Genomic DNA, 22,023 nt, shown 5'->3' with positions numbered 1-22,023 from the left:
AGAATTGAAGCACAGAGGCAACTAACTAATAAGCAAACTGAAAATAATCAGCCATTTAAAAACAAAAACCAAAGGAAAAAATAGTTCACAGTTTGGACTATGAATTGTACTTCTTGGAATCAATTGTGAAAAAATAACTCAAAGGAATAATGAAGTTCTGTACAGAAAAAGTTGTACAAAGATAAAACACTAAATATAACAGAAAATTGGAAATAACTCAGTGATAGGAAGTGAAAAGATGGTAACTCAAAGGAATATTATGCAGCCATTTAAAGTAGTAAATATGACTATTATGTAGCAATGTGAAAAAGTATTTATGAAATGAGGTTGCACACATGTCGACTTTCACAAGAAATGTAAACAGTATTATATTCATGTACTAATAAACTAAAATAAAAAACAAATAACATGAGATTAAAAAAGCAGATACCAAAACTATATATAATTACAATTGTTTAAAATTATTATAAGGGAGGGCAGAGACAAGGGGAAAAAAATGAGAACCAAGACCACCTATCATGTAAAGCTACAAGAGCCCAATAATGAATGTAACTGTTCTGTATACCTAAAATGTACCAATAAACTCAATAAAAGAAAAAATTTTTAAAAATAAAATTACATACATTGAATAAAGGCTCTAAATGGTGAAATAATAATTATTAAAATAGGGTTAAGAGATAACTGCCTTGGTTGCGATATCTGTCACCCCACTGACCACCAGGATTGATTTAGCTGATCTGACTGGCTAGGTGGGTGACCCCTTCCTCCCTCACTGCTACATGTGGGCCCCTCCCAAAGCTGAGCGCTAAGTCGGTCACAGGACAACCACCCAACAGAGGACTGTTTCCTCCATCAAGGGTTTACGAGTTGCTGTGCTCTCCTGCTAGAACCTCCAAACAAGCTCTCAATAGAGAACTATCTTTAAATTTCCTTAATATTGTAAAGATACTTCAACTAGAGATAATTTTAAAAATAAATTTTATTTTATCCCATTCCCCCGTGTCCCCTCCTCTCCCTATGTACACAGGCATTTTCATTTTTACCTATTTTCACCTTTTCTCTTGTCCCTCCTTTTCTCCTTTCCTACTCCCTTCTTCCCCTTCCCATTTAGAGATCACTTTTTCAAAAATTTATTTATATAAAATTATACTTTAAAAATAAAAGTGTTCATTAAAACTTACCCTTCTTGAGGAAAAACGTAGAAACCTGCTTTTTGTTGTTGTTGATACTGGAAATTGAACCCAGAGCCTTCATAATGAGCTACAACCCCAACCCCTCCCTTTTTTTTTCATTTTGAACAGACTCTCACTAGTCAAGAGTTGCCCAGGCTGAGCTTGAACTTGGAATCCTCCAGCCTCAACTTCCCAGGGTGTTAAGTTTATAGGTACAAGCAATCACAACCAGATCCTGCAATTTTTTTTTTTTGGATAAATTTATTACTGCAATTTGCTATATCCTACTTGAAAGAAATACATGGTCCTCCTGGTCTTTGGTAGTAGGGCTTTCATAGCAGTGTTTTATTTTTGATGAATGTTGAAAAATTACCATCAAAAATGTCTTAGCAGTATGAGCATAAAAAGCAAGTTTTATATGGCAAAACACCTAATATTGCATGCACAATGTTACTTAATATCAAAGAAAAACAGGCAACATATGTACCTGATATAACTAGTAATCATCTTGGGATACATGAAGATATCTTCTTAAAACATGAAAATCTTAACATTTGTTGATCTACAAGTTGTTTGAAAACAACCTGTCTAAAACACATATACAGCAACCTTTTAAAACGTATGCCATAATAAGAAAAACTATAATCTAACGATATCTTTTATTACAAAGAAAAGGGAGAATATGCAGTAAGAATACATATAGAATCCATCTGGAATTATTAAACAATAATACAAAACAATATACAAGAATTTATTTAGTACCTCATCACCCCCTATTAGTGAATAGAACATAATAAAACAAAAATCCCAAGAAATAAGAATAAAAAATATCTACAGAACACTCAACCAACCGGCAAATGAAGAATACATTTTAATTCGCCTATGGATCCAATATGGTGTAAAATATCTCACTGCATAATTTGACTAGAAGATATTATTAAATTCCCACCTTACTGCTCACATCAAAATACAGAATTAAGTCAGCTCAAAATTTATTCTTAAGGGTAAACCATACAGGGCTGGGGATGTAGCTCAGTGGCACCACACCTGCCTGGCAAGCCCAAGGTCCAGAATTAGATTCCTGGTACAAAAAAAAAAAAAAGAGTGAATCATACAAATACATAATCCAGAGGCCAACTTTTAGAGTGAGTTCCTCTGAGTTCCTGATGAAAACACTATTTTTTGCTTTAGGATCCTTAATTCTTAGAGTGAAGTTTGTTGAGAATTCTGAAAAAATAATTCACATTGAGTTTTCAAATTACTTGTACAGATTTTCACTACATGAGAAACTTTTACAGAATTCTGAAAATGAGCTATATACTGTATATTTCCAGAGATTTGATGCAATATGCATATTACATGTAGTCCAAATGTAGATTTGTGCACTTCCCTTCTTCTACTCTTGGTCTCACACTATACTGTGTTCTTTGCAAGCAGAAATGAAACTGAAAGAACTAGAGTTGTTCCCACGAAATGTATATTGACAGGAGCCACCTGCACTATTCCGTGTCAGCACACAAGGCCATGGAGAAACAAAGGTTTCCCACATTCTATTTTTACATTTATTCTCAATGCTTCAGTTCTTTCATGCTCTGAGGTTTTGTTGGCATCATGGAATGCTTTCTCTTACTGCTCATTTACATAGGATTTCTTTCTCCCAGGGTCAGTTCTTGCATGTATTTTAAGGTAATTGGAAGTATTAAAGAGTTTCCCACATTGCTTACAGACATCGGGCTTCTATCCTATGTGAATTCTTTCATGGATTGAGTATGCTGGGGAAAATGAAACTTTTCCCACACTGCTTACATACATAGGGTTTCTCCCCAGTGAGTTCTTTTATGTATATTAAGGGAACTGTTATATGCAAAAGCTTTCCCATAGCTTACAAACATAGGGTTTCTCCCCATTGTGAGTTCTTTCATGTCTTTTGCAGTGAATATGTGTGCCAGAAGTTTTCCCACATTGCTTACATACACAGGGTTTCTCACCAGTGTGAATTCTTTCATGTGTTTTGCAGTAACTGTGTCTGCTAAAAGCTTTCCCACATTGTTTATATACATAGGGTTTCTCCCCAGTGTGAACTCTTTCATGTATTTGACAACTACCACATGTCATAAATGCTTTCCCACACTACTTACATACATAAAGTTTCTCCCCAGTGTGAGTTCTTTCATGTATTTTACACTGATTGTGCGTAATAAATGCTTTCCCACATTGCTTACATACATAGGGTTTCTCCCCAGTGTGAATTCTTTCATGCATTTGACAATTAAATTGTGTGCTAAAAGCTTTCCCACATTGCTTACACACATAGGGTTTCTCACCACTGTGAGTTCTTTCATGCATTTGACAATCAGCCCGTCTGCTGAAAGCTTTTCCACATTGCTTACATACATAGGGTTTCTCTACAGTGTGAATTCTCTTATGTCTATGAAGTGAATGGTTTGTACTGAAGGCTTTCCCACATTGCTTACATACATAGTGTTTCTCCTCAATGTGAGTTCTTTGATGTCTACAAAACGAAGTGGTATTGGTAAAGGGTTTGCCACATTGTACACATTTAAAAGGTTTTCCTCCACTGTGAGTACCTTCATGTATCTGAATGTAGGGTTGAGAATTAAAAGCTTTTCCACATGGTGTGTCTACACAGGAATTCAATGCACTGATTTTTTTCATGGATTTGAACAGAACCGTGTTTATTGAAGGCTTTTACATGTTGCTTACATACAAGGGGTGTGTCTGCTATGTGAGTGCCTTTACTGCAATCAGGGTAGGCTTTCCCAAGTTGTTCATAGAGTTTCCCTCCAGGGTTTGTACTTGTGTGCTTCTGAAAGGACTGGAGATGACTGCAGGTTTTCCCACGTTCTTTACATATAGAAAGCTTCTCTTCAAATCCCAGATACCCAGATGACTTGAGTGAAGTGTGAGCTATGATGGGCCTATTAAGTGATGGATCACCAATCAGGGCCTGGCTACAAGCAAGATTTTCAGCTGGCTTACTACCAAGTGGCTTCTTGTTCACATTAGGATCTGGAGTACAAAAAAATACGACTCTATGTTTAAGCCATAATTTAAATTGACAGCATTTCTCTACTTCTGTACTTCTCAAAGTTCTCCTCCAACATTTGAACTCATTTTCATTTTGCCGGTCATCCCAGTTTCTTTCTATAGCAGTCATATTCGTAAAGGTTTCCCACATCACATCTCTGTAGAGCTTCCTCTGGGATGGAAGCAGCAAAGCCCACTCCTCCACAGTGAAGTTAACAGCCACATCCTCAAAGGTCACTGTCTTCATTTTGTGGCTTGGAGGCGTTCCAGAGTCCTTCCCATGCAGCTCGCAGGATATAAAAGTCCTAAAGTAAGATGGTTTAGCCTGCTAGGGTGATTATCATAAACATACTCTGGATCAGGACTTTGGTGTCAGGACACAGGAAGTTGCAGCAATCCTTGTAATAAAAAAGGAAATTATATTTTCTTAGACAAAGAAAAAAAGTACAGAGAGAATTGAATAGAAAATGCAAAATATAACAAATACTTTTCATAAAAGTTTGAATTTGAGAAAAAGCATACTAAAAAAATAATTTTGAGTAAGACAAATATTTACAGGACTGCAGACTTAGTCTTAGAGTTTTGTAGCAGTGATCACTCCTATGATCCCAGTTCACATACATATTTACATGTATCTATATTTCTCTTTCCTTTATAGCTACAGTGAAAATGAATCACGGTTCATTAAGTTTAAGTTGATGGCAATAGCAGTCTGAATATTGTGGATTGGGTTTGGTTTGGAAAAGTTAAAATATTCACATGCACAACTGTTTAGCTTGGGTTCTGAAGTTTTTGAAGATTCTACCTATAGAAGATTCTGCAAAATGTGGGGCTGTTTCATATTATAATCAGACATAATCCAAACCACCCAGAGTAAATATATGGATAGACTATCTTCCTGTCTTTATTATTTACTGTGTATGTAAAAATCTCCCTATAGAACTTCATTCATTTATTCGTTTTTGTAATACTGGGGATGGAGCCCAGGGCTTCATTCATGCTATGCAAGTGCTCTATCAGTGAACTACATACACAGTCCAGAGTATAATTTGAAGATAAATTTGACAAACATATTAGGTAGCCAGGGAATTAAAAAAAAACATTTATTCTTAAAGAGAATTTATTCGTTTCAGCAAAAAAACTACATACTGTATTTCAATAATTCTTAATTCTGTAACAGTCATTTATTACATACTTATATATTAGACACACATACATATTTTTCTATATAGCTATAAAATCTTCATCATAATTATGATTTTAAACTGCTATACATGATACGGTTCTGGCCATAACAGAGTATGTGATTAGCCTTCTACTATATAAAAATTATAAAATGATATGAGATATAGAAGCAGCTGTTTTTAAGCATTGCACAATACTTTCAACAGTGCATGATTATGCTCCTTAAGGAAGAGAAACATAAAAGGGGAGTCCCACAATCACCAGTTCATTTAGTCTGGGCACAAATTTCTAGACTACAGTGCAGCAGAACACTGAAGTGGGTGCTGGACAGAAGAGGGTAGGGTCCCTGAAAGCAGCAGGAGAGCTCCTCCCAGGACAGACAGCTGGCTGCTCATCCACAAGGGAAGATTCCCAAGAACCGAGTGGAGCGATTCTGGAGATGAGAGTGGAGGAAAGAGCCCTGACTAGAGATAGGCAGTAAGTGTGTGGAGACACTGGAGTTTGAGCTACACCACAGAGGAGAGATCCCTCAGAATGCCTCAGGTATTCAGTTAAAACCCTAGAAATAGTATGCCTCAGGAAAAAGAACCGCATTAGATTCGGCACAATATCAAAACAGTCCCACCCTCACAACACCTAAAAGTAACACTGACTCAAGCAAGATCTATCAGTAAATAAACCACTTGTTAGAAAAAAAAACTCAACATCCTTTTTTCTTTTTCTTTTAAAAAAATATCTTTAAAGTAAAATAATTCAGGCTCCACACAAGATATAATTCATAATATACACTGTAGTAAAACAATTATTAGCATGTGAATCAAGAGAAAAGGCAGTCAATAAATATAGACTTTGGGAAAACCAAATACTGGAAACTAGTATACAAGGACTTTAAAAACATTGGAAATTGAGACTGTAATTCAAAATAATGAGCTTGGCATGGTGGTACATGTCTGAAATCCCAACACTGAGGATTTTCTTATCATACAGGTTCTGCTGATAATAAATTTTCTCAAATTTTGTTTACCTGCCCCTCAGGCTGTGGCCAAGTTTGAGGCCTACTTGGGTTACACAGTAAGTTCAAGGCCAACCTGAACTGCATAGTGAGACCCTGCATCCAAAAAAACAATCAACCAAACAAACAAAAAACAAAATGATAATTAAAAAAAGATAAAGGGCTGGGAATATGGTTTAGTATGAAGGCCCTGGGTTCAGTCCCCACTAGTGCAAAAAAAAAAAAAAAGTTCAATAATTTAAAGGAAAAAAAAAAGAGACAGAATGAATAAATATACGGAGAGAAATGTCAGCAAAGAAACTGAAGTTTTGTTTTTTTTTTTGGTACCAGAGATCAAACTTGGGACCTTGCTCTTGTGAGGCAGGTGGCGGAACCACTGAGCTAAATCCCTGGCCCTGAAGCTTTTTTTTTTTTTTTTTTTTTTAAGAAAAGGAAATTCTGCAATGAGCCCAATATAATATCTAGGGAAAAAATTCATTGGGTAGACTTAGCAGTTAATGAATACTGCAGGAAAGTGTCAGTAAACTTAAAGACAGGTGTAGAAGTTATTCAAAATGATGAACAGAGAAAAAAAATTGGTCCTGCTGGATAACACTGCTACAGTTTGGGTTCATGTGTTGGAGGCTTGGTCTTCAGTGTGGCAGCGTGGGGAGGTGGTGGTGTCTTATGGGAGGTCCTCAGGTTACTGCCCTCAGAAGGGCTTAGGGCAGTTCTTAGAGGTCCCAGGTTCTGAGAGTGGGCCTGACCCGTCTACAGCCATGTGACATCTCCCTCTCCACACACTTCTGTCACTGGCTATGAGGCCAAGCTGAGGCCAGGACCATGCCCTTGAGCCTTCGGAACTATGAGCTAAATGAATTTTTCTTTATAGTTACCCAGCCTCAGATGCTTCATTACAGTAATAAAATATGGACTACTACAAACACCAATTTGTCTAGAAAGCACATATGCTGAAGTTCCAGGAAAAGGAAAGAAAGAGGGGAAAAAGAGAGAAAGGGAAGAAGGAAGAGAAGGAGGGAGGAAAGGGGGAGGGGAATATGGACAAGAATGGATAAGAAAAAAACAGGAAGAAGTACTGGCTAAAATTTTTCCAAATTTGACTTTAAAAAAAGAGGAAGCAATCAACAGATTCAGGAAGCACATCAAATCCTGGGCAATGTAAACACAGAGAAAACTGCTAAAAAACCAAAAATAAAGAAAAATCTTAAAAGTAGCTTTACAAGATAAAAGAAATGTAAACTACAGCTGAGTTTTCATCAGAAACAATGATACGGAGGCCAGAAGATAAACATAGGTGTAGAAATTATTCAAACTGAAGAACAGAGAGAAAATATTATTTAAAAAGTATGAGCCTCAGGAACCTGTGGGATAATACTGCACATATCATTTTTAAAGATGCCATATATGTTTAGGTAGGCATTTTGTGATTGGGAGTGCAGTAAAAAGATCTATCAAAGTTGCAAAACAAAGACATTGTCAGGTAAACAAAGTTTGAGAAAATTTGTTATCAACAAAACCTGTATTATAAGAAACATTAAAATTCCTCAGACCTGTAGTGCGAAATAAAGACAAGAAGTGATAAATATGTGAATAACTGTAAGAGACAATATTTTTCTTTTATTTAATTTCTTTAGAAAATCCAGATTACTAACTACATTTAGTATAAACAATAACTGCAGCACATATATGACAATAGCTCAAATGTTGTAGGAATAAAGGGAACCATATTATTCTAAATTCCTTACATTTTATGTTAGATGATACAAATTAACTCTAATTCTAATTCCACCCTTTTAGGTGGTCAACTAAATCAAAGCTATTTTCATAACATTGCTTCATTTTGCCTTTTTCACTGGGTGGACATTTGCACTGATGGTATTAAGGAAATGATAGGTAAAACTGCAACTGCTGTAAGGATGTGGCACCAAATGTATTAGCAGTTATCACACTCTACCACCACCAAGTGAGTGAAAAGAATATATGTTTTAGTATAAAATATAAACTTTTTTTTCCAATTTCACTGATAAAGCAATAAAAGTTAATTTTATAAAGGACTGACCTTTGGCTGCAGTAGTTCAGTGGTATAGCATTTGCCTAGCATAATCAAGACTCAAGACTGTAAAAACAATTAAATAATTAATTGAAAAAATACATAAAATATCAACTCTTGGAGACACATTTTTTTCATATTCTGCATTACAAAATGGTTCTGCCTCATCCTGACATGATAATTGATGAGGAAAAGCACTCACATGATATAAATTGTGAACTAAACTTCTTGCTTTTTAAATAGAATACTATTTTTACTTGAAAGAACAACTGTAGATAAAATTATAGTGATTCAGACTTGGGTATTTGGCATATATTTTTTCAAAAGTAAACAAAATCAGCCTATCACTTCAAGAAAATCAAATGACAGTATTTGCTGCCAAAGATATATCTGGGGCTTTCAAGCAAAAATTAGAATTTTGGAAAACCTGTGTCTACCACCATGATTTTTCTAGCTTTCTGATACTTACAGATTTTCCTAATGAGCCTGATGGTGAGAGTAACAAATGTGATTTTTAAATACTGTATAATGAAATGTGTCAACACTGGAAGACTGTATAAAACAGAGAACCAAGGGGCCGGGGATTTAGCTCAGCAGTTTGGTGGCCTGCCTTGCAAGCACAAGGACCCATGTTCGATCCCCGGTACCTAAATAAACAAACAAATAAATAAATAAAACAGAGAACCAATCTTTCTCAAACTACCCATCTATGCTGGTATGAAATGATGCACAGGTAAAGGATATATCCATAGTTCAAGGTATACTAATGGATTATAACAATATGAAAAGCTCTTTTATATGGTATCCTACTCCATACTGCAACCAAGAAACTGCTACTGAGATTTAATGTAATATCAAGAGAAAAAAATTCCACAATTATCTGAAAAGGCTCCTCTCCTTTATAAGCACATATCTGTGTGAGGCCAAATTTCCTTCACATAATTCAACCTAAAAAAACATGTTACAAAAATTGAATGCAGAAGTAAATGAGAATCTAGCTTTATCCATTAAGCCAGACATTAAAGAGACCTGCAAACACTCGAAATAATGCCTCTCTTTGCTCTGCATTTTTGGGAACATACAAATACTTCCTTAAAATATGTTTTTTAAAATCTAACAGGCTTATTTTTTAATATCTCAGTTTTAATTTCTCATATGGAAAACATCAATAAGCATAATCCATAAAAAGTTTTGGAGGCCCCTAAATGATTTAAAATGTAAAGGGGTCCTGAGACCAAAATGTTTCAAACTATTGCCCTAGAAAAATCCCTAAAAAAATACTCCAAAGATGTATAGCTAAACAGTAAAGAAAATATAATATTTTAAAAGTATTCAATTTATACAAAAGAATACAGGTAAAAGGAACAGAGGGAAAACAAGGAGAGGGTTGGAGGGAGAGGGCGAATACAAAATTTGGGTATCATCTTGAAATGTTCTCCTTCTTTCCTCCCTTCCTCTCACCTATCCCTCTTTCTCCCTCCCTTTCTTGTGTAGATCTAAAAATAGATCTAAAAATGTACCTTCTAGAGTTTTAATTTGTATTTCTTTTACTGTTTTACATATTTCCTCTATGGTCACATGCACTCTCACCTGGTTCAATTTTCTATCTGTCCACTGCCTATGTATCAATATAGCAAAAAGTTTCAAAGCTTTTCACCAATACAATAAATATTCTACATGCTAATCTTAATGTATGGCAGTGGAAAATCATAAAAAATTTCTCTCTCTGCTTTTGTATTAGTCAAATAAGAGCAATATTGAAACAGTGTACAGATTAAGTATTCTGAAATTATAATAATCCTATTTCAATGAATCTAAAATGCCATTATTTTCTTACCAGTAAGAAAGAAAAAAAAATTCCCTTCTAATTACAATTTTAAGATGCTATCAATTGTAAAAAGTGTTACAATTCCAGAGATGTTAATTGGTGAAAAAATGAGAGTCTTAGAATGGATGGAATATAACTGTTACAGCATGTAGCTAATAACTGAACTAATTTCCATTCAATCTTCCTTTCTCCTATTGATGCTAATGTGTATTTCTAACTCTTGGCTACCTACTTCTCTGATTTGGCCATAATGAATATTTCAGTTGATTACTGTTACTAGTAGATCAGTTTCTTACCTAGGAATTAATAACAAAAGATACAAACACAGAAAGAACCAATGCCTTTCTACATATGCATTTAATGGAATGGTTATCATAGCTGCTGAAGAAAGCAATGTCCATTTCCCTCATTAAACATTTACTGGGAACCTATATTATACCATCAGGCACTGAACTGTGAATTGGGGCATAGAAATAAAGTTTGACAGAACTCAAACTGTTGTGGCGTTCTAGTCAGTACTAAAGAATACACAAATTATCATTTAGTCGAGAGCAATGTGGGAACAGGTAAGCAAGGGGGTATTTTTAAAAATTAAAATTCAAACAAAACCAAGGCATATAAAATACAGTTATCCTATCTCTTACCCTTATTCCTGTGCACAAGACAAAGCACTGTTATTAGGATAATGTGAACTTCTACAGAATTATCTCTCTGTATAGACAAAGGGAAATGAGAACCAAGATTAATTATGGAAAGGTACAAATTTCCAACAATGAATATCATTATATCGTATACATTAAATGTACCAAAAAATTAATTTAAAAAATAGACAAAGATGTGTGTATGTGTATACATATATATATATATATATATATATATATATATATGTGAGATGCATGTGTCTCAAGAATTTCTTCACAAAAATGAAGCCATCCTGGAGATGCATCTTTGCAACTTGCTTTTGTTTAATGACCTATCATAGTCATCACTTCATATCAGTATACAAAGATCTCTTATTTTCACTAATTGCTACATTGTTTTCCAATGTAAGAATAGTACCATATTTTAACAGCTTTTGAGATACAGTTAAAACACAGTGAACAGCACATATTAAAGGTGTAAAATTTGATTAAGTTCTGATACATATAGGCACTTGTGAAACTACCACCATAATCAGGGTAATGAACACATCTGTCACCTCTGAAGGCTTCCTTGTGCTCCTTTGTGATTCCTCCCTCCCACTTCGTCCCTTCTCGCATCAGTTCCCCAACCCTACCTGCAATCACAGATCTGTAGTATGTCTCTAAAAATTAACTTGCATGTTCTAGACTAGAACAAAGAAGTACAGCATGTACAACAGTCACCCCTTACCTGTGCATGATATGTTCTAAGGCCCTCAGTAGATGCCTGAAACTGTGGATGGTGTATAATCTAATATATATCTCTTTGTCCCTTTGTACATACCCACGATAAAGTTTAACTTATATGTTAAGCATAAGTAAGAGATCAACAGCAATAGCTAATAATAAAACAACTGTGTTTAAAATATATGAACTATGTGTGTCTGGAATATTCAATATTTTTGTACTCAGCCTGGAGAAGTAGCTAGCATATGCAAGGCATTGGGTCTAATCCCCAACAACACAAGGAAGATCTATATCTATATCATCTATCACTATCTATCTATACATATATCTTGAGATAGATACATGAATAGATAATTTTTGACCACAGCTGATGATGAGTACCTGAAAATGTGGTTAAAGGAAAATTACTCCTCATTTCTTGCTTCTTTCATTTAGCACAATAATAGTGAAACTCATCAATCTTGTTCAGTGCACCAATGGTAGGTATAGGTTTAATTTTTAAAGGAACTGCTAAGCTGTATTCCGAAGTGGTTATCCCATGGTTTATCTCCACCAGCAGTGTTCCAGTTTCTCTACATCCTGGATAGCACTTGGTATGATCAGCAATTTGAATTTTAGCTATTCTAACTAGTCTGGATTGAGTATTTGTGACTTAATATGCATTTTTCTAATAACTAAAGATGCTGAGCATCTTTTCATGTGCTTATTTACCATCTGTGTATTTTCTTTGGTGAAGTATCCGTTTAAATCTTTTATGCATTTTTATTGGGTTGTTTTCTTACTGAATTTTAAGAACTTTAAAAAAAATACAGCCATTATGAATTTTTTTTATCAGTAAAAAGGAACTATAGATACATATGACAACATGGATAGATCTCAAAATACTTGAGTGAAAGAGTCCAGACAAAAAGAGAGCACATATTGTATGATTCCCTTTATATTACATTTGGGAAAATGTAAATCAATCTACAAAGTAGTTCGTGTTCTCTCTCTTTTCTACTTCCTTTTCTCTTATTTTGTATATATAATTTGCTTGACATTCTACTTTTCCTGAGACCTTTTAATTTTTTCCTGTAAGTTCCACTTCAAAGGCTTAGACATTATATATATTTTATTTTTCTGTAGCCTGAAGGAGTGATAGGTATTACTGAAGGACTTCACTATTTACTACATAGTAGACAGCCTTCATTAACACCTGAGCCTGATTTTTTGTTTTCTTTTTTTTTTTTTTTGTACCAGGGACTGAACTCAGGACCTTGCACTTGCGAGGCAGGCGGTGGCATCACTGAGCTAAATCACCAGCCCTTTTTGTTTCCTCTTGTCAAATAATTCTTTACTGAAATATTTTTCCTTGTAGCTTGTAAGTAGCCAGTGTACTGATGATATTATTGTAAAGTTGTGAGGGTAACACACTGAACATTGCAATACAAAACTGGGTTAGTCACTAGAATCTTAATAGTTCCAGAGAGTTCGCTGGCTAAAAATTCATGACATATATGTCAGGCAATGTTGACAATCTTGTTAAAAATGCTAATCTCTGTCTCAGTCTCTTTCTATCCCTTTCTCTGTCTCAGGTCTCGGTCTCTGTCTCTCTCTTTCCAATTTTAGTACAGACACTGCTGAAGCAAGCATAAATGGAATTTTTTTTTTCCCGAACCAGGGATGGAACTTGGGTCTTTACACTTGCATGATATGGGGAATCTTGGGGTTGAACTTGAATAACATGGAGGAGGCAGCTGGTGTCAACTGTAGTAGATGCATGACAACTGAATAAAGTTGTATCTCGGCCTTCCCTAAACTGAAAGTCAAAAAACTAAGTATTCCTTTTTTGTTTAAGGTTAAGCTTGTGGTAAATTTCACCTCCCTTGTACGGTATGTCATATTTCTAGTTATGTACATTTATTTTCAAAATTTCAGTTTCAACCTTGCCATAGCATCTTAATGATTATTAAGAAGCCTTGCAATTGGAGTTAGGAAATACAAGAAGCCACACAAATCTAAGATTTCCAGGTTTTTGGCCTTTTCTTGTTGTTGTTGGTTGCTAATGGTACAGTTTTGCTTGTTTTTATTTACTCTTATTCATTTTTAGATTAATCCTATCTTCTTTACCTGGAAAGTTCCAGCTTATTTGTGAAACAGGTAGAAACAATGATCATTTCCTAGCCCTCTCAAGTATCCACAGAACTTAGCCAATGTTGAGTATGTATCAATGCACAAAAATGTTGGGGACAGAGGATATCATCTGATGAGCCATTATAATTAGTATCCTCAACAACAAATCCAAATTAATTTTCCTAAATACTTCTTTCATTACATCATTCATCCAGTTTCAAAATATGAAACCTCTTTCTGGTGAACAGGTCTACCTATAAGACACAATCAAAATAACAGTGAATGTTTAAATTTTAAAAAACATTTTTTTTTGGTACTGGGGATCGAACACAGGACCTTAGAGTTGTGAGGTAGGTGGCAGAACCACTGAGCTAAATCACTGGCCCCTAAATTTAAAATATTTTTCCAGTAATCTTCCTCAAAATACTCCTCCTCACTTGAAATACACTTATCCTAACATTCTTGGCATATGTCTTTTACTGCAGTAAGTAGTTTACAAATTCTTTTAAACATTCATTTACGTGCTTTAGAATATACCTCATGTATTTATCCTAAATCCAGATGTTCACAGTACTGTCTAAAACAAATCATCTACACTATTTAAGTACTCCTTGTCCTTCAAAGTTCAGGTTAAATTCCACCTGCTCTTCCACCCCCACCTTGGAAATCTCTCCCTATTGGGAGTTCCTATTGTCTTCCCTGTCTTAGCCACTTACTATGATCTTGCATACTCGCCTATGCCATTTATTTACTCACAAGTATGCATCACAGCTCTCCATTTAACAATATAATAGGGTGATGCCTTGTTGTGAACACTCAATACTATGAATAGCTTTACTGTATGATCTCTGTTATTACTCCCAAGAACCCTAGAAGAATTTTGCTCAAGTTTACAAGGCCGGACAGGGATAGACACAGAATTTTAATTTAGATTTCTGGGATACTTAAGTCCGTGTTTAATGACTATAATAATTCTTAGTTTAGTTTTAAACTTCTAATTAGGAACTGGATCTAATATGGATCTATTTCCATACTGATTCACTTGCTCAAACATATTTATTTAGTATTAATTACATAAGGAACATAGCAATGAAAGACATAAGTTCTCTGTAGAGTAAGACTAACAATGAAGACAACACAGATATAAATAAAGTACACAATGAAAAGCAGTAAAAACAAGATAGCTAATTCTTATATAGTACTATATGTTGTTTATTTACTAGGTATAGACACTTTACATTGTGATCACTTAATGCTCAATTTATCTGATGAAGGTGGAATTTTTACTATTATCCTATATTACAGATGAGAAAACTGCCAGAGGGATTAAGTAACTTCCCAAATCTGCTCTCAACACGTACACTCTGATGCCTCTCATGACAAATATCACAATGGAGGAAGCCAAAGAGAATATTTATTGATTAAATTCTTTATTATATTAAAGCACTAAGTACATGGGAAGAGGGATACATGATAAATACAATGATTATAAAAGGAAACAGAATAAAAATCTTGGCACTGGACCCCTATTATGATTCTGGAAACTATTATTTAAGTATCTTATAAAATAGAAGTCATGTGGCAACATCCAGGTCTTACCTTGGGTTTTCAGAAAAGGGCTTAGCTCAGTGTTTTATTTTTGTTTTGTTTTGTTTTTTTAACTAAAGGTCATATATCCCTTTAGTGAGTCATGAAATCAAATTAGCTATTCTAAACAACACTGAAAAAGAGAAAGGAAAAGAATAGAACAAATGGAAAACATGGGTGCCCATATCACATGGTAAACACTGTATAGGAAAGTTTTGTTCCTGTTTTTTAAATTTCATTCATTCATTCATTCATTCATTTATTTATGGTACCAGGGATCGAAGTCAGGTCCTTGTGCTTGCAAGAGAGGCACCAGAACCACTGAGCTAAATCCCTGGCCCATTCCTGTTTTATATATGTGTATACATTACTGTTCTGTAAAGTCAGCAGTACTTACTGTCAATTAAACCAAGCACACCGAGAAACGATTTTTCCAAGTAACCATATAAGCTGCTCAACAAAGACATCTGGGTTATGCCTCAAAAGGCATTTTGAAGCCGGGTATGGTGGTGCATGCCTGTAATCCCAGAACTGGGGAGTCTGAGGCAGCAGGACTGCTGCAAGTTCAAGACCAGCCTGGGCTACACAGTGAGTGCAAGGATCGAACTACATAGCAAAACCCTGTCTCAAAAAAAGTGTATTTTGAGTATCTTTTCTGGTCAATACTCCCTAAAATTGATTAAAGTAAGTATGATTTGTAGTAAGTATGATTTAAAAGACTAGGCAGAATATAAAATAGCTCAACTGCTGTGGAAAAAAGTTCTGGAAAACTGCTGTAGAAAAATACAGAATTGCTGTATTACTCCAAAATTTTACTCCTAGCTATATGCCCCCAAGAAGTGAAAATAAGAGACTTAAACAAGTTCACAGCACTGTTCACAGGGGCCAAAAGGTGGGAAGAGCCCAAATGCCTTCCAACCGTGGTGAATATAAACAATGAAATATCATTCAGCCAGATTAAATAAAGTATAATAAACACTACAAGGTGGATGAAATATGACACTACATGAAATAAGCTAGACACAAAAGGTCAAACATTGTGTGATTCCATTTATATAAAATATATATCCAGAATAGTGAAATCCACAGAGACAGAACATAGATTAGTGGTTGCTAGAGGTTGGGGGGGACTTCATCAATAAGCATTTTCACTTTCTTTGTTCAGTTTGTTTGTTTGTTGAGACAGGATCTTGCTATGGAGTTCAAGCTGGCCTTGAGCTCACTGTGTAGCCCAGGCTGGCCTCAAACTCACAGAGATTCTCCTGCCTCAGCCCCCTGAATGCTGGGATGACAGCAGTGTGCCACGATGGCTAGAGATTTCACCTTGGAGTGATGGAAATGTTTTGTAAATTAGAGGTGCTGTGCTGGATGTATAAAACTAAATGTAGTTAATGCTATGGAATTGTTCACTTTAAAATGGTTAACGTTATGAATTTCACTTAACTAAAGTTATTAAAAAATAAGAGTCTAGGTAGATGTTAAGTGCTGGTAAGTAATATACATATCCAGAATATGAAAGGGAAATCTTTTCAGAACAGTATTAGAAACTGAATAAAAGGAATATTTAAAAATTTTAGGGCCGGGGATGTAGCTCAGCGGCGCAGCGCCTGCTTGGCAAGCGCGAGGCCCTGGGTTCGATTCTCGGTACCAAAAAAGAAAAGTCAAAAAAAAAAGCCCCTTAAAAAAATTTTTAATGAGGTCCTATATAGAATAAAATATCCTTACAAAGTAGAGGCTAAAAGGAAACATAAACTGTAGACAACTTTTCTTTTGCAATAATGGGGATTGAACCAGAGTCTCTGCTCTCAGCTACATCCCCAGCCCTTTTAAATTATTTTTTATTTTGAGACAGAGTCTCACTAAATTGATCAAGCTAGGCTGGAACTTGTGACCCTCCCACCTCAGCTTCCCAGAGTGCTGGGATTATAGGTGTGTGCCACCATGTCTAGTGTACTACAGATAATTCTCAGGAACACCCCTGAGAAAAAAACTGTTCTATACTTCTCTACAGATATCTTTTTAAAAACCCATTTCAGCAAGAGAGGGAATATTATTCTTAAGTATAAAGAAAAGGAAGAAAATGAGTACTTTTAGAACTTTGGACTTGAAGGAAGGAGAGAACTTCTAAATCTCTGTAACAAATTTTCTCTTTAAGAAAAAAAAAGAAGGGAGAGATAAAAGGAAAAAAATCAGGAAGTATGAGCAAATGATGTGAAGTAACCATTTTGATTTTCCCTTGGAGGGAACTATTTTTATTGTTATTATTACAGCAGACGTGTTCCCAGGGAGAGAGGTCACTAAAGGTAATCCAGTGGTCCCAATGCAGGCTGGAAAACCCCTTGGGGAGCAGGCAACGTAGGATGATAGACAGCTGTCTAGATAGACCAAGGTTTTTCAACCTGTGATGAGCAGGGTCCTAAAGGTCCTCTGGGCTACTGGAGTAAGTGAGGAGACAAGGGAGAGGTAAAGGAAGTAGAGCTATTGATGTTCCAGGCCTCTACATCTCCCATGATTCAGAAAAGATTTGCTCTTACCTTTTAAATATTGAGATCTCATGTTAAAACCTCACCTGAAAAAAGTTCTGCTGTTAAAGCAAAGTCTGAAATCCACTGGATTATATCAAGAGTTCCTAAACCTGGCTGCTCAAGAGAATTACCCAAAGCTTTTCAAATTAAAAACTCCCTGGGCCATATCTCTAGAGCTAGTGAACAGTAATTCCCCACAGGATTCCCCTGCATCCTGCCAAGGCTACTTCGGGTGTTTGAGGAGCAGTGGACAGAAGAGCCCTTGCTTTCCTGAGAGTCTATGACAAGCTGGCACTTCTATCAATAAGCAAGAATCTTAGGCAAAAGAGCAGTGAGAGCAGATGGAATAAGAATGCAGCTAAATCACTAGGGTTAATGAATTAAAAATGAGGAGCTTGCCCAGGACCAGAAGTTTCTCTGGAGATTTCATTGCCTGGCAAAGAACCTGTTTTCTCTCACAGGCTACAGTAACTGTCCAAATTGGTGACTGTAGTCAAAATGGCTTACTTTTTTTTTTTTTCAAAAAAGTATAACATGAGCCACACATGTAAGTAATTTACTTATTTTTTCTTTTATTGAGTTTATTGGTACATTTTAGGTATACAGTACAGTTACATTCATTATTGGGATCTTGTACCTTTACATGACAGGTGGTCTTGGTTCTCATTTTTTCCCCTTATCCCTGCCCTTCCTTCACCCCCTCCTCCCCTCCCCATTTACAAACACTTTATTTCCATTTTTTCATTTTCTCATTTTTTTCCCCTTCCCTTCCCACTTTCATACCCTTTAGACCTTTTCTTTCCACTTCACAATGTCAGTTATCTCATTAGGATCTTATGTACTATTACAGTTTATTCACACCAGAGAAACTATTCGGTATTTACACATGTGACTTATTTATTTCACTTAAGAGTATATCCTCAATATGTATCCATTTTCAAATAAGTAATTAAAACTTTTCTAGTAGCCGCAGTGACGAGGTAAAATTCATTTTAATGTTTTTTTTTTTCTCATTGAGTTTATTGGTACATTTTAGGTATACAGTACAGTTACATTCATCATTGTTAATGTATTTTATTTAGCTCAATAATTCAAAATTTCACTCATTTCAAGATGAAACTCAATACAAGAATTAATGAAATATTTTATCTTATTTTTTTTGTACTATCTTCAAAATCTTATGGCACCTCTTCATTTAGACTAACCACACTTTAAGTGTCCCCAAACCACAAGTGGTTAGTTGCTGTACAGTATAGGACTAATTAATAAAAGATCAATATATTTTCTTTTAAAAATGGTATCCTGTTGCAATAAAAAGTCAAAACATCACTTTCCCAACCCTGTTCCAAAGGCTAGTTTGATAAAAATTTGGGCTGTAGATATCACATCAAATTTTACTTCTTTAGCTCTGACACCTTGCATTATCTGTCTCCTGGACATTTTAACCCAAATGTCTTGCTCTCAAAGCCTATTCAAAATGTCTACAACTAAATCCATCATCTTTCTTCCAAAATTAAAAAAAATACCTCTTGATTTTTCTTTTTCTATCAGTAACCTCAGTTCAAAACTTCAAAGTCAAATTCTTTTCTTCTACACAAGCAGCAAGTTCTATTTATTCTTTGTTCATAACCTCTCACTGGCCTGCTCTTGTTTCTAGTTATCCCCGCCGACCTGTCCATAGTATACTGTCACCAAACACTTACTGGACTATTTGTAATGTTATTTTCCACAAGGGCTCTGAAGAGCCTGGTACTATGAATTCAGGACCACGCACAACTTTGTTCCCACTCCCACACCTGACCTATATCAATCCAACCTTATCTTTCACCAATCTCCATAAAAGTTTTCTTTAAAAAAAGGCAAACTATCTGTTTTTTATGTAGATAAAAATATGGTACAAAATGAAAATAATACCGCTGGTAATATTTAATAAACTTATGTAAAATCAGACCTGAAAAGGAAACTTACCACATGTTGTGTTCAAAAACTTTGGCTGGGTCAGTTAAAATCCTTGATCCCAGGGGTGCCACAGGGTGGTTACCGCTCTGACATCTGTGTAGCACCTTCCTCAGCCTTACATTGCAAATATATCTTCTCCAAATCACATTCATCCTAAGCAGTTCCTGCAAAATCAAAATTAATCAGTCAATATAAATTATAATATTTAATAGTCAAAATTGGTTCCAAAAGGTTTACAATCTGAGAAAGGAGATAGAAATTAAATGTTTTCAAGTGAAATATAGGCATGAAAACCATATGTGGCAGCATATAAATTCAATCTCAGTACTCTAGGAGGCTGAGTCAGGAGTATTGCAAGTTTGGGCCTCGCTGAGTAACTTAACAACTTAGTGGTACCCTATCTCAAAATAAGAAAAGGGCTGGGGATACAGTTTAATATAAAGGCCCTGGATTCAATTCCTAGTATTAAAAAAAAAAAAAAAGAAGAAGGGCTTGATAACATGATAGCCTCTCTCCTGAAGTACATGAAGGCCAGGTCAAGCAAGGAAAAAGCAGTATTTGGGTAAGCAACATTGGCTGGTATTCTTTATAAATTACAGTTTTGACCAACTTTGCTTTGTTGGGTATTTGTTTAATTTTTAGCACATGGCCAAATCATGTAAGCCTACAATCTGGATTTTGTATATTAAAGACAATTTTTAAAAAATTATTTCATTATTCTGTTTTGGGAATCCTAGACAACATATTTCTAGGGAATATTTCATGCCCACTAGACCAAAAATCCAAGTATAGTAGAATAAGAAAACAAACCATAAACTCATTTTTCATGCTGAATTGAGTATGAAAATTAAATAAATGCTATATTGACAAGATCTTAGTAATTTTTAATATTACCAGTTATATATTTATACATACACATATATACTCAGTAATATGGCTGCAAAATAGATTTCCCTGTAGATAATTCATGCTTTAACATGAACTTAAAGAGATCTGCCAGATTATTAGTCCAAATCCATCCCCATTTTCTAAGAGTAACTTAAACATTTAAAGATCAGTCATTTTAATTATGTACTGATAAATACATCATTTAAAAATTTTAAGGAAAAGTATTAAAAAGAAGTTCTAAAGATCTGATTTTTCCCAATAAGAATCCATTGTAATAATGCGTGGCATTTCAAGTTGTTCATTACAACATTCAGCCAAATGCTGTAAGCTGTAAGAAACAGCTGCTGAAAGTTATGTGTACATAACATGTATCAGGGCTATTTGAGGTGCTATTAGGTATACAAATGAAATGTACTATTATATACCCTTTATCATCTTGCCAAAAAGGAATGAGCTTCAACAATGAATTCCAAAAGAACCCCAGAATGTCAGAAACATCTCACTGTGTTTTTAAATATAAAATTCAAGATTTTTCCTGTAGAAATAAAGGAAGGGAGCTGAGTGATGTATATCAAAAGGACTGCCATGGTTCCATTCAAATGTGACTAACAGTGATGAGAAATGAAACATTTAATAGCTAGCACAGATGCTCCTGTTTCTTGTATTTTCCCTTCTTCTGTAAAGGCAAGCTCTTTGGTGGAGCAAATGAAAGGAAATGCCCCGCCCACCACTACCTTTACCCTGATGTGCCTTTGTTCTTTTTGCTCGCCAGTATTCCACATATGACTAACAAAACCCTACCTGCAAAATTATTTTTAGATTTCTTTCTGCACTGAATATTATTCATAAAGTGCTCTGTATGCTGAAGAGTAGAAACTGATTACACCCAGAAAGAGGAAATTTCTTGAAAGTGTAAAATAATGTAAACATCTCCCACCCCGCAAAGCCAAATTGAAATAAAATGTCAATCCTTCAAATAACCATGCTATACTTATCTCTATCTATCCATATATAGAAAAGAAAAAAAGAGAAAAAGATAAAGAGTTTTTCTCAGTATAAATGACCAAGAATCTCTGTGGACTGTCAGAGACAAAAATATATAAGCAGACTGAATATTAGGAAAGTCAGGAAAATGTCAGAGAAGTGTGTTTCTTCAGACTGTCAGCATCAGAGACAGCACTGTGTGGCCAGGGCCCAACATATAGCAGTTTCCTTAATTAAGCAGCTGTTTCTGCAATTAAACATTTATCATCAATAACAGTCACTGTTAGGGCTGTGTCTAGATGTCCC

General features: G+C 35.1%; 2 protein-coding genes across 3 annotated transcripts in view; both read right to left on the bottom strand.

Annotated features, from left to right (window-relative positions):
- Mettl8 (methyltransferase like 8) overlaps nt 1-22,023 on the bottom strand; it is a 112,391-nt gene that overhangs the window by 63,834 nt on the left and 26,534 nt on the right. For both annotated transcript variants that reach the window (XM_033756321.1, XM_019204978.2), the window contains exon 2: nt 19,855-20,009. In XM_033756321.1, the coding sequence (XP_033612212.1) occupies nt 19,855-19,997 (143 nt within the window). In that variant the 5' untranslated portion in view covers nt 19,998-20,009. The remainder of the gene's footprint in view (nt 1-19,854; nt 20,010-22,023) is intronic.
- LOC104850141 (zinc finger protein 627-like) lies at nt 3,379-8,534 on the bottom strand. The gene is made up of 2 exons (XM_010606972.3): nt 8,477-8,534; nt 3,379-4,618 (listed from the first exon to the last, which is right to left on the bottom strand). The coding sequence occupies exon 2, from the start codon at nt 4,465-4,467 to the stop codon at nt 3,790-3,792; it is 678 nt and encodes a 225-aa protein (XP_010605274.1). The 5' UTR covers nt 4,468-4,618; nt 8,477-8,534; the 3' UTR covers nt 3,379-3,789.

The sequence above is a fragment of the Fukomys damarensis genome, unplaced genomic scaffold (genome assembly GCF_012274545.1).
Source record: "Fukomys damarensis isolate Sample0158 unplaced genomic scaffold, DMR_v1.0_HiC HiC_scaffold_26, whole genome shotgun sequence".
Taxonomy (NCBI): domain Eukaryota; kingdom Metazoa; phylum Chordata; class Mammalia; order Rodentia; family Bathyergidae; genus Fukomys; species Fukomys damarensis.
The sequence above is the reverse complement of the archived record's forward strand: the minus strand, read 5'-3'. Positions and strand labels throughout refer to the sequence as shown.

What these genes read in the sequence shown, in the direction of transcription:
- LOC104850141 (XM_010606972.3), bottom strand. Translation starts at nt 4,467, where the DNA reads ATGAAGACAGTGACCTTTGAGGATGTGGCTGTTAACTTCACTGTGGAG.